The 12,990-nt window shown below is 42.8% G+C and overlaps 1 protein-coding gene across 4 annotated transcripts in view; it reads left to right on the top strand.

The window, feature by feature from the left end:
• The window catches only part of PSME4 (proteasome activator subunit 4), a 113,132-nt gene that overhangs the window by 53,720 nt on the left and 46,422 nt on the right, over positions 1 to 12,990 (top strand). For all 4 annotated transcript variants that reach the window (XM_061625713.1, XM_061625712.1, XM_061625711.1 and 1 more), the window contains 3 exons: positions 1,554 to 1,621; positions 9,474 to 9,689; positions 12,101 to 12,258. In XM_061625713.1, the coding sequence (XP_061481697.1) occupies positions 1,554 to 1,621; positions 9,474 to 9,689; positions 12,101 to 12,258 (442 nt within the window). The remainder of the gene's footprint in view (positions 1 to 1,553; positions 1,622 to 9,473; positions 9,690 to 12,100; positions 12,259 to 12,990) is intronic.

Genomic DNA, 12,990 nt, shown 5'->3' with positions numbered 1-12,990 from the left:
ATGCACCATATAGTACACAGTAGAAAGCACATTGTTTGTCACAAGTGCTTTAAAGCCATTTTGTAAAATAGGCAGAGGCAAACCTGACATTTCAACTGAGTATACCTTTAAACAGGAAGTTCTAGCCAATCTTGGTCCCTTGACAAGTGTATCTGTATGCTACATGTACTTGTGGACACGTTTGTCATTTTCATAAGCAACATTTTTAGATGTAAACCTAAAAATGTAATGTGTGAAGTGGTCCTTCGTCTCTCATCTTTCTTTAAAAAAATCCCCTTTTTCTTCTTTCTTTCTCTCCCTCATTAGGGACGGGCTGTAGAAGAGGGAGACTGAACCTATGAGTCAACTTGGGAGGGGGGTGGGAAGTGCATCTGTTCTGAGTGTTGTATAAAAGAGAGACTTCAATATAAAGATTAAAAATAAAGCTATTTGCACAAAGCCTTTTTCTGAAACAAGCATGAGCTTTGTAAGCATCTATTCTCCTAAAGTGCCATAGCACTCTTTTGTCTTTTATCTAATTAATATATGTGTCATTGTGTGAGTCCACTGAGGGCAGAAAGGGTGCACATAACTGGGTTTATCAAGAGGACCTTAACTTTTTAAGATTGCCAACGTGGTGCCTGTGGATGCAATAGTGCATTTGTGGCCTTCTCCTGACATCCATGAAATCTCTGATGCCTCCCCTCTGTCATGAGGTGGTGAGGGTGGTTATTCCTCCCCTCCCCATGAAATTTCATTCAGCTGAAGGGAGGATGCTGGAGAAATGACACTCATTCTCACTTCCTCTTTTAGCTCTATGTGCTTTTCCAGGCTCAGATTGGTGGCCCCCAAGCAGAAAGTAGAGAGAAGGAGAGCCCTGGGCTCTTACTGGGAGGAATAAATCTAATCAATAAAAATCAAAATAATAAAAGAGGAGTCATCTGGGAGATTGGGAAAAGGAAAAAAGGACAACAAGGGTATGTGTGTTTGGGGTGATGGAAGTGTATTGCTGCAGGAGTCATGAAAGAGAGAATTGTGTGCAAGAGAGAAAGTGAGTACCCACTCTGGATCCAGTAAAATGGATGCTTTTGAAAATGCACAACTTTTTTCATGACTCTCCCCCCCCCAAAATCAAATCATAGATAATATCTGCTTCCATTGACTGAACTAAAAATCACAGACCTGGTGCTTTCCAGTGCTGCTATGGTGCAAAACATGGACCCAAAGCAGTATCCTTATGTATCTTCATAGTTTTTACAAGGCATCCCCTCAAAAACACCCTCACATCATAGGTTACCTTTTTATCAGCAGCTGCGTCCTGTGATTTGTTGGTGGGTTTGTTGCCATCTTATGTAACAGTCATAAAGATTCATGAAAAAGCAATGTTTGACCATGATAAATTGATGATGAAAATGTATGTGTGTGTGTGCGTTCACGCTTGCAAGCTTTCTCTCTCTCTTCTGTTAGGGGGAGGGGAAGAGAGAAGCAACCGGGGGCGGGGGGGGCGCACTTTTAACATGTCAGCTTTGCATGCTGCTGTGGAATAACATTAGGGCTTAATGCTTTTTCCCTAGATGATGATGTCTTGCGTGATGAAGAGTTAGATAAGGAACTTCTCTGGAACCTTCAGCTTCTGTCAGAGGTATTAAGAAGAATGCTAGCTGTAATTCTGGATGTGTCTACTGTGTACTTGATTCATATTTAGTTTCAGTAAAAAAAAAAGTGCAGTGAAACATCAGTGATCTTTTTTTATGCAGAAGCTTCTATGTGATGGATACACAGGAAACCCATGAGTACTGTGACTGAAAATAAACTGTCTAGACAAAGAGTGCGAGGCACTGGGTCAGTTTGTCCCAGTCCCGTGCCTGCAGTCCTGCTTTGGGTAGCGACGGCTCGATCCTTATTTTATCCTGGGGGAGAGACAGAAGCTTCCCCGTCAACTTTCCCAAGGTCACAGCTGTAGAGCATTAAGTGGGAAAATATCAGCTGTAAAATTGCTCCAGATGTGCTTATTTCTGTAGACTGTGTAGGTTGAGCCACACAGAAGCTATTTCCTTGCAGAAGTCTGCTATGTCTCTGCCCTGTAATGCCCTCATCCTCTCGAGTGAGGAATATAATGGATGATAAAAGCCTTTCAGTTCTCCGCCCTAGTCGCATTTCTTTTATTTCTTATATTTTATTCTTTCTTACACTTCCACCCAACCCTTTTTTTATCATGATGCTCAAAGTGGCATACACAGGATTCCTAGGTGCTTGTCCTGCTTCTGGTGGAACAGTCCCAAGTCTGCTCAGAGGGGCAATCCAAAAGGCAAGGCCTGATCACAGTCTGAAGTGAGATCCATGGGGCAATGCAAAAGGCAAGGTCTGGGAACAGTCCAAGATCAACAACTAGGTCACAAGACAAAGAGCTGGTATAAATATGTTGCTCCAGCATTCTCTGTTGGGAACTGTTGGATTTTAACTGTGAGCCTCCAGAACTCTATCCCTAGTACAGATGCAGGCCGTCTGGCATACCTGAGGAGTTTGGTCTACTCTGGAAGAGTAGATTCCTCATACATAGCCCCTAACTCCAAAGGAGACCTTGTTCTGCTCGCAGGCACCTGACAGCTGCCTGGGCTTGCATCTTTAGGAACCCACACTTCCTTAGCCTTGATGGTGGCTCAGCTTCTGAGTGAGGACCATCTGTGTTCTGCAGAAGAGATTGGGATGCTGTGACAAGCCTGTTCCCTTGTAATGTTCACTTGAGGAGTACCAAGTCCTCTTGAAAAGGATTCCTCCAGTGGAGGCATGACATCCGTATCCCATCCAGATGCTGATTAGACCCCACGTGCTTAGCTTTGTAAGATGGCAGCCCAGGGAGTACTCAAGAAGTTGTACCAACAGTGCTAATTTCAGCCCCTGATCCCATCATTTGCAGCTTTGGCAGTAGGTGCTCAATTGTTCTGAGGGTGGGTGTGGAGACAAGTGAGAAGTCTCTAGGTCAGCCTTCCCTAACCCGTTTTGTACTAAAACTTGCTTCAGTCCCAGCCAGCATGGCCAGTGGTCAGGGATGATGGAAGTTGTAGTTCAACCACATCTGGAAGTCACCAAGTTGGAGAAGGCTTCTCTAGGCCATTATTCAAATGCAGTACTAGTTCAGGTGTCACTTTCAAAGTTTGTATGCAAGACAAGTTCATAATCCATGACTACCTAAGGCAACGGAGGGAGAAATTAAAGAGAAGACGAAATGTTTGAAAGAGAAATGTATCCCTTTAAGGCACCATGTTTTGACTTGTTAGAATGGCACCTGTGCCTGTAGATGTCATATTTAGAGTGGTTGAGGAACTCAGCGTTAAAAGATCCACTGATTTTCTCTTGTGAAGCTTGTAGTGAAAGCAGGGAGTTCCCCTCCTCCTACTTTTACTGTCCCAGGAATCAATCCCCAACCTTGGGCAATTGATCCTAGCAAACCTGGTCTGCTAGGGCTGTGTATGCTTACACCAACCCTGCACGGTAGTACTGCCACCACCCTTCTATTGGTTAAACACTCTGGGGTGAAGGGACCCCCAGAGCCCACTGAACACTCAAGCCTCTCAGGACCAGAGGCTCAATACCCTCCTGGCCCCTTCAGAAGTCTTAAGTGAAAATGTCCCTCTAGTACACGGTAGTTTGGTCAAGCAGCCAGGACTGAACTTAGTAACTGAACCCCTTCTCTGGAATAAACACACGTTGCTTTAAAATAAGTAAAGTTTATTAAAAAGAAAATAAGAAAAGGGGTAAAGGGTACAAAAGATAAAAAGGTGCATACAATTAGTTGGAGCAGCAAATCAAATCCTAAAACCAACACCCAAAAGGGGCAAGGTATATAACAAACAAGATATAAAGGTTCTTGGCACAAAATGAAAATAATAAAACTAACTGCCTCAATTGTACTTACAAGCCTCAGCTCTTTCTCAGGAGTTAGTATCTTTCCCCTCAGGGACGGTCAGTCAGGAAGTATAGTGGAGCCACCGCAGAGCATCACCATAAGCAAGGTGGTGCCCACAAGTGGAACACAGCCCAAAAGCTGAGGCCTTCTCTTATAGAGAAAAATCCTTGCCTCAGCTGGGAGCAATCAACTAATTTAGCAGTTCCAACACAGGAATGATGAAACGATGTTCCCACAGTACCAGGCCCGTCTCTCCTGGTTTCCCATAACAAACCGTAGGAGTTTTTACGGCCTTGACGGAACCAGGCCCCTCTTTGCTGATAAAGAGGTGCCAATTTGCAGTAAGCTGATACAGCTGGGGCTGTAAAAATCACCGGGTCTCTGGGATGAAAAAATATCAAAGGAGTTAACTATCTATGACCAGGGACCCAGGAAAATAATTAAGGGGATCAACTGGCATGACACGCCCCCTTTCGAGGAAGATGACATCAAAGGTTGAACACCTTTGATATCATCGCTCTAGAAGACATCAAAAGATTATCACCTTAAAATACAAAACTAAATTGTACATTTATTAAAAAGAATTTCAGGCATAACATAGCAAGATCAGTTACAAATCACAAGATCATTAATCATCTAAATGATACATTCGAGATAGAGCATCGGCGGCTTTATTATTCTTCCCAGCCACATGATTTATGGTACAATCAAAATCTTGTAATAACAGAGCCCACCTCAATAGTTTTTGGTTTGAATTCTTCATTCTGGACAACCAGCACAATGGGGGAAGACCAGGGGCTAACAGAAGGTTCAATAACCCTTAAGTCTAACATGGCCTGTATTTCTTTTTCCACCGCTTTAGCATGTGGCCCAGTTACCCTATAAGGGGAGGACTGCATTGGTGGATGATCACCTGTCAAAATAGAATGGTTTGCCAAATGTGTTTTCCCTGGCTTACTAGAAAACAAAGATTGAAAATCCACCAAAACTTGGCGTAGTGGTGAACATTATTCATATTCCAAGTTATCAGAAAAAAAAAACCTCATCAATACCCCCTTCTTGTTGACTTTCTGCCACTAGGTCCACAAACCCTTCTTCCTGCTCTTTCGCCCTAGTGCAGGCCAAAACCAGCTTTGCCCTAGGCCAAAATTGCTTAAGGGTATTAATATGGTAAACCCTTGGTTTCTTTTTTGAATCAGGATAGGCCAATAAGTAATTGGTATCACTCAGTTGTGCCTTAACCAGCATAGGCCCAGTCCAGGCTACTGACAACTTAGATCCTGATTGTGGTTTTAACACCAGCACCTCTGAACCCACTGCAAAACGACGTGCCTTAGTATGAGAATCATAATAAGCCTTTTGCTGTTGCTGGGCTTCTGCTAAATTCTCATGGGCAGTCTCCAATGCATCCTTTAGGGTCTCACGCAAGTTTTGTAAATATGTGGTTACTGGTACAGAAGAGAATTCCATCTTTCCTTCCCAACCTGCCCTTAACAAAGACAGGGGACCTGTAATATCCCTGCCAAATACCAACTGATTTGGAGAAGATTTTAAACTGGCCTGGGGGGTATCTCTATAGGCAAACATAAGAAACGGCAAGGCCACATCCCAGTTACCTGAATGTTTTACAGCATGTGCCCTTAACATTCTTCCTAGAGTCAGGTTCAGACGTTCACAAAGTCCATTGGATTCATGCTGTCCAGGCACAGACATCACATGTTCTATCCCAGCAATCTCCCATAGCTTTTTAGTGAGTTTAGCTACAAAACCTGGGCCTTGATCTGATAAGATAACTTTCGGGCATCCCCACCGAGAAAAAATCTCTAATAGAGCCTTTGAAATAGCCGTGGCAGTAATGCTACTTAGAGCTACTGCTTCAGCAAATCGTGTTGCATAATCTATATAAGTCAAAATAAATTTCTTCCCACTAGGCGTCACATTCAGTGGACCAAGAATATCCACTGCAACCCGGGCAAATGGTTCTGCTATAATCTCAGAAACTTGCATAGGCATTTTAGGGTGATCCCTAGCATGTCCTACTAGCTGACAGGTTAAACAGCTTTTACAAAAATCCTGCACCCCTTTTGCAATCTGGGGCCAATAAAAGCAACGAGTTACTCGTGCTAAAGTTCTTTTTATTCCCAAATGGCCTCCACTGATAGCATCATGAGCCAATTGTAACACTTCCAGCCTATGCGCTGATGGAACTACCAGTTGTTTAACAGGTTTCCAATCCACAGATGCACCCTGCGGCACATGCTCTCTGTATAACAACCCATTTTTCCAATAGAATCTTACGGTCACAGATTTAGACAATTTCAAGGGAGCATTGTCTGCAGCTTCCCTACATTTTTGCAAACTTTCATCTTGTAGGAGAGCTTCCCTAAACGCCTTAGAACGAGCAGAATTTAATTGCAACTCTTCCTCAGGAGATTCAACATCATCCCTATTCCCAGCTCCGTTTGGCAGCGGCTGGTTTAAATCATCAACTTCTCGTGTCACAGCACCATCTAGTGGTAGAATTTCAATATCAGGTTCGCGCTCTAAGTTCTTAACTGCACTTCTAGTTAAAACATTTACATTCACGTTTCCAGCCTTCTGATTATGTAAATAATGTGCATAGGCAATATCATTCCCCAACAGGAAATCAAAAAACTGGTCAGAGTAATCATGAATTAATACTCTATGTTTTCCCGACCAGTTGTTATATGAAATCCAAACATCAGCCACATCACAAAGTTTATTAGACATCCCATAAACATGTACTGACGCTTTAATCCCTGGTAAAATTAATTCAGGCGGAATTAAATGGCGAGATAAACTCGATGCCTCACTGCCCGAATCGCGAAAGGCCGTTAACTTAACATAATTCACAAAAATAGTCTCTTTAAACATTTTGTTGGACCAAGCAATCTGGCCAGGCAAACAGGAATAGTTAACGTTGTCTGCATGGAGTCGTTCCTTCTCTCCCTTCCCGCTTTGGAGTAGTTCCTGGGTTGGCTTTTTCCTTCCACCCCCCTTCTTTTCTCCCGGTTGAATAACACTCACCACAGGAGTCTGTTTACTTCCTTTCCTTTGGGTGATGGGACTATTCTCAGTACTAGGAGCTGAAAACTCCCAGTCCTGGTCGGAATTAGAATCCGAAGACGACCAACGGGAAATTTCCGGAGATGACTGCCCTCCTGGTTCTTCATAATCACGGGCTCTCTGTACTACCGCTATTTTAGTCCCTTTGCTGACACTCACATTCTGCTTCTTAATCAGTTGGGAACACTGGTCCTTTCTGTGCCCCGGTTGTTTACATAGAAAGCATAAATTCTCCAAAACTGCTTTACTCGGTTGGTAAACTGACGGACGCACGGGGACAGCAGCAGGAACAGAGCTCTCCCCTTTGTCCTCCGACTTAACTACAGATGGCCACGTTTTTTTCTTCCACTCACTTCCTCCACCCGCTGGTTGATTCCCTTTGTAATTGCCCGGCTTTTTAACATATGCTTTAGGCAATTCCTCTTTGTCCTGAAAGGAATCTAGTTCATCAGCATAATGACCGGCTTCTTGCAAGCTTTTTGGCTTTTTGCCTCGCACCGCTGCGGCAAGCTCTCTTGGCAACATTTTGTAAAATTTCTCCAGAGTATACACAGTCCTTAACTGCTCAAAAGTATTAGCTTTTGCAGCTGCAATCCACAAATCCATAGCTTGAGCAGTACGAGCGCTTAATGCTGAAAACGTCTCTTTTGATTTTTTTGTCAAAATCTCAAACTTTTGGTAACATGCCCTGGTGGATAGCGCAAACTGGGCTGTTGCCAATTTTACAAAGTTTTCATAATCATCAGCTAGCTCTCTCGGGAGTTTACACATTAGACTTCTTAACTCTCCCTTTCCTTGAGTGCGTAGAATTTTCATCCAGTATTTTTTGTCTAAAGACTGGTCCACACACGCTTGCTCAAAGATTAAAAAAAACTCGGAGATATCCTCTCCCGCTTGATAAAACGGAAAATCTGCTGGATCCGCTCCTCCCAAACACACTCTGCCAGACCTCAGTCCTTGGCTTGGTGGGGCAAAAGCTTGTTGTTGTTGTACAAGGGTAGTCATAAGAGCCATCTGTTTCGAGAAGAAGTTGTGCATTTCTGCCCACATATCCATGGGTGGCACACCCCCACTCTGGCTAACTTGGCTATCCATACTCCGTCGACCCCGTACCGGTGACGGTGCTCGTTCTCCCTCCGGAGTAAAGCTTTGGACTGGCAGCCCCTCTGCGCTGCCTCCTGCTGCTTCAAACTTGCCTTGAGGTAACATCTCTGTTTGTTCCTCATCACTACTCTCAGTGGAAACCTGATCTAATGCCTTCTTTTGTTTAGATCTTGTATCCATCCTGACTTTCCAAAACAACAAACCTTTGTGCCAGAATCTTTAATAATTGTAATTTATCCAATTGTACCTTTTCCACAACTATGTTTAACCAGAGATAGGTTCAGTCTTTTTCGATCCCACCGCTGCCACCATGTAGTGAAAGCAGGGAGTTCCCCTCCTCCTACTTTTACTGTCCCAGGAATCAATCCCCAACCTTGGGCAATTGATCCTAGCAAACCTGGTCTGCTAGGGCTGTGTATGCTTACACCAACCCTGCACGGTAGTACTGCCACCACCCTTCTATTGGTTAAACACTCTGGGGTGAAGGGACCCCCAGAGCCCACTGAACACTCAAGCCTCTCAGGACCAGAGGCTCAATACCCTCCTGGCCCCTTCAGAAGTCTTAAGTGAAAATGTCCCTCTAGTACACGGTAGTTTGGTCAAGCAGCCAGGACTGAACTTAGTAACTGAACCCCTTCTCTGGAATAAACACACGTTGCTTTAAAATAAGTAAAGTTTATTAAAAAGAAAATAAGAAAAGGGGTAAAGGGTACAAAAGATAAAAAGGTACATACAATTAGTTGGAGCAGCAAATCAAATCCTAAAACCAACACCCAAAAGGGGCAAGGTATATAACAAACAAGATATAAAGGTTCTTGGCACAAAATGAAAATAATAAAACTAACTGCCTCAATTGTACTTACAAGCCTCAGCTCTTTCTCAGGAGTTAGTATCTTTCCCCTCAGGGACGGTCAGTCAGGAAGTATAGTGGAGCCACCGCAGAGCATCACCATAAGCAAGGTGGTGCCCACAAGTGGAACACAGCCCAAAAGCTGAGGCCTTCTCTTATAGAGAAAAATCCTTGCCTCAGCTGGGAGCAATCAACTAATTTAGCAGTTCCAACACAGGAATGATGAAACGATGTTCCCACAGTACCAGGCCCGTCTCTCCTGGTTTCCCATAACAAACCGTAGGAGTTTTTACGGCCTTGACGGAACCAGGCCCCTCTTTGCTGATAAAGAGGTGCCAATTTGCAGTAAGCTGATACAGCTGGGGCTGTAAAAATCACCGGGTCTCTGGGATGAAAAAATATCAAAGGAGTTAACTATCTATGACCAGGGACCCAGGAAAATAATTAAGGGGATCAACTGGCATGACAAAGCTTACATTTCTGTATGTTGTGTTTGTGGCATATCAATGACATATTTAAATTCTGATGTTTCAACTCTTTGGTTAGATCACTCGTGTGGATGGAAAGAAGTTGCTGCCATACAGGGAGCAGCTTTTGAAGACTCTGCAGCGAACCCTCCATCTAACCTGTAAGCAGGGTTACATTCTGTCTTGTAACCTACTGCACCATCTTCTTCGTTCTACTACACTTATCTACCCCACAGAATACTGCAGTGTGCCAGGTGGCTTTGACAAGCCTCTTTCTGAATACTTTCCTATCAAGGCAAGGATTTTAACTTACTTAGGATTAGAGAATTTGCCTTTTTTTGTTTTAAATAAAAATTCTAAACTATTTGCTTTTATTTGAAGATTCAGTCAACCCCAGCAGCTATGGAAAGTGTAATTGAAAGATGCTACAGGAGTAGAAATCTATGGTTTCAGTTTGTACCATAATTTACGCTCTCTCTAGCACACTCTATCTCAAGGGTATGGACAGTTTAATGCAGGAAAAAATCAACAATAAAGTGAAAGCTAATGTTAAATACATTGTTGATAAGCTCAGCATCTAGGGGCTGCTTCAGATGATAGGAAATTATCAGGTACACTTCACGTGTCTGCACACATGTGTGAAAAGGATGCATCTTTTCTTACTGCATGTATTCACATTAGGAATGTATAGGAGTTGTTTGTTGCAAACATATGCAGCGTACAATTGATTAAAAAGTCACGTGTTTGTTCTTGTATATTATAGGGTACATTGCAGTACACACAAAGTGTACCTATTAATCTTATAACATGTGAAGTGGCTCCATGGTCAGAGGCAGTATGCTTCTGAATACCAACTAGTGGAAACCAGAGGAGGGTAGAGTGCTCTTGCACCTGTGTCCTGGGGGGCTTTCCACAGGCATCTGATTGGCCATTGTGAGAACAGGGTGCTGGATGAGATGGGCCTTTGGTTTCTTCCAACAGGGCTCTCCTTGTGTTCTTATCAGTACCCCACTTCACATTTAAGGAGTGTAAAGCAAAAGCTGGCTCCCAGTAATCTGTGCTGATTCAAACAATACTGTGTCAGTAGTCCAGATCATTCCCAGGCATGTATGCATGTGTTTAAATGTAATCAATATAGACAGCAGCAATTTCCCCCTTTGTGCTGACACTTTTCCAGGCACAATTGCCTCATTTCACAAAAGATGCATGCCCAAAGGTGGTCAGAACAGCTTGTCTGTACAACACACATTGAGTGAGCTTGTTCAGTTGTGTTAGGCCAGGGTGGGTTTATTACAGTTGACTGAAATGAAATCCCACATCCATGTGAAAGTGATATGTATAACTATTCACTCTAGTACTCTAAACTTTCATTGTTTGTTGCCTGTGATCTGTTATATCTGATACTTTTTTGTGTAAAATGGGTGAGGCGAAATGAAAAACAAACAGCTAAGCATGATATTAAAGCACAAATAATAAGAAGTTAAAATGAAAGGGCATCATCCTTGGTTCTTACTGGAACTAAAAACAGAGGTGGCAACAAATTATTGCTTTTAATGTGCTGGCAGCAGCAGTATTGACAACTAGGCAGCAAGTTTTAAGGAAACAAATTGATGCTACCCCTGACTGGCTAAAACTTGGCAATTGTGAGACCTGCTTTGGCTCTTGAAAATCAGTTGCAGTGGGTTTGCATTTGCTGGGTCTTCTATCTATGTCATTCTGAAAGGAGCAACTCCAGGAGTGGTCATCTGCTTGTCAGGGCTGCATGTATGTCCTTGATTTTTTAAAAAATCAAATACTCCACTATAGTAGACCATATTATGCATCACAAAAAGGTAGATTTTGTGAGCTGTTAAAAATATGCATCTATATATGCTTTTGTACAATTTATTCTGGTTTTGCTAGCCATGGGGGGAAATGGAAGGACTATATGTGGAATCCTGACCACTATACACTCTTTACAGAGAGTTTAATCACCAGGGAGATTCTTTGTTCTATATATGAATTTCATGTTCTGGCTTCACCATATTTTAGGGACTGACATTCGTCACATAATACTGCACCCATCCTTTTAGATGAAGGGCTCTGGTCCAAGTGCCATCTCCAAGCTCTGTGAGTTTGAGGAGGGCCTTTCTCTGGCAGCGCCTATCTTATGAAGTTCACTCCTAAAAGAAACCTGACAGAGCCCTACATTACATGCATTAGAAGAAATTGCTTTAGTGTAATTGTGTCACTACAGCCTCTCTGTTTTATATATATATATATATATATATATATATATATATATATATATTATTTTTAAATCACTTTTTGCATTTTATAATCTTAGGTTAGCCACCTTGACTGGATTGGGAGAAAAGTGAAGTAATTTTTTAAAGGGGAAAAAAAACATTTTGTCCAAACAGAGTCTTGAGCTAGCCAGTGATCTGAATCAGTTCTTGATTTTTTGGGGGGGTTTGGCTGTAAACTGTAAACATTGCTAGTGACCCTTAATTTGCAAAATTTGCTGTGGGGCTTTCTTCCCAATTGACAAAAAACGCCTCCGGTTAACTTTATTTTTTCTTGTGATGCATTTCTCTCGCCCAAGATATGTGGTGCCAACCCCCTTTTGTATATAATAAGAATTAGCCTCATTGTTAAATGTGTAATCCGTGATTGCTTAGCATTCTTGCTAAATGCAAAATGCACACCCTTGTTTTGTGTTCACAGGACTGGGGTAAGCCTGGGGATCTGCGGAAGCTTGACATCCAGTGGCATGTTCCTTCAGCTGAAGAGACAGCTTTTTCCTTTGAGTTGCTGGATGCTTTTCTTCAGCCAGAGCTTGACAAACTAGCATGCTATGCAGATGGAAATCTTGAAATGTCCAGGTTAGTAGAAGTACAGCTGGTGGTGGGTGTTTTTTTTCCTTCAAGAGTTCAACAGACTGGCACATTTTGGGTTAGCAAGATTGATTCATGTCAGACTGGCTATTGGCTTGGGAGGGGGAGAGTGGATGCTCTTCACACATGATGTGGTGCAAACACATTTTACTGTGCCGTTCAGCCAATTCAGCTTCTTCGTGTGTCTACTTGTTTGATGGTGCACATAATAAGTGTGTACTTGTGTGAATGTGTTATGCTTTAGCCCTTGAAGATTGTGGCTTGCCCAAGTCCTCCTGGTGTCTTCATGGCTAAGGTGAGCAGCTTTGTCCAGAACATTTGCATATTCATAACAAAAATGTAGTGTGTGCAATACCATCATATATGATGATTTTCCTGAGCCGTCTTACTGTGTGTGTGGCTCCAGGTTTGAACTGGAGATGTCTGAATTGCTACATAATGGGTTGCATCCAACAAAGTTGTCCCATTCACATGAGGTCTTCTGTTTGTGCAATAGCCCTCTCCTTGTGTGCTACCCAGATCTGTTCTGGGTTTCCCCCCAAACTTCCAGAGCAGATGTCTGGGGAGGGGGGGGCAAAGAGATGAAAGGGAAGGGAAATTATGTTGCATGAACAGGACAACCCATTGGATGCAATCCTATATAAAGAGCCAGTGTGATATAGTGGACTGAGTTGTCGGACTAGAAACAAGATCCAAGTTCTAATCTCTGTTCAGCCATGA

Source organism: Rhineura floridana, chromosome 4 (assembly GCF_030035675.1).
Source record: "Rhineura floridana isolate rRhiFlo1 chromosome 4, rRhiFlo1.hap2, whole genome shotgun sequence".
Lineage (NCBI taxonomy): Eukaryota > Metazoa > Chordata > Lepidosauria > Squamata > Rhineuridae > Rhineura > Rhineura floridana.
This window is presented reverse-complemented; position numbering and strand designations above follow the sequence as displayed.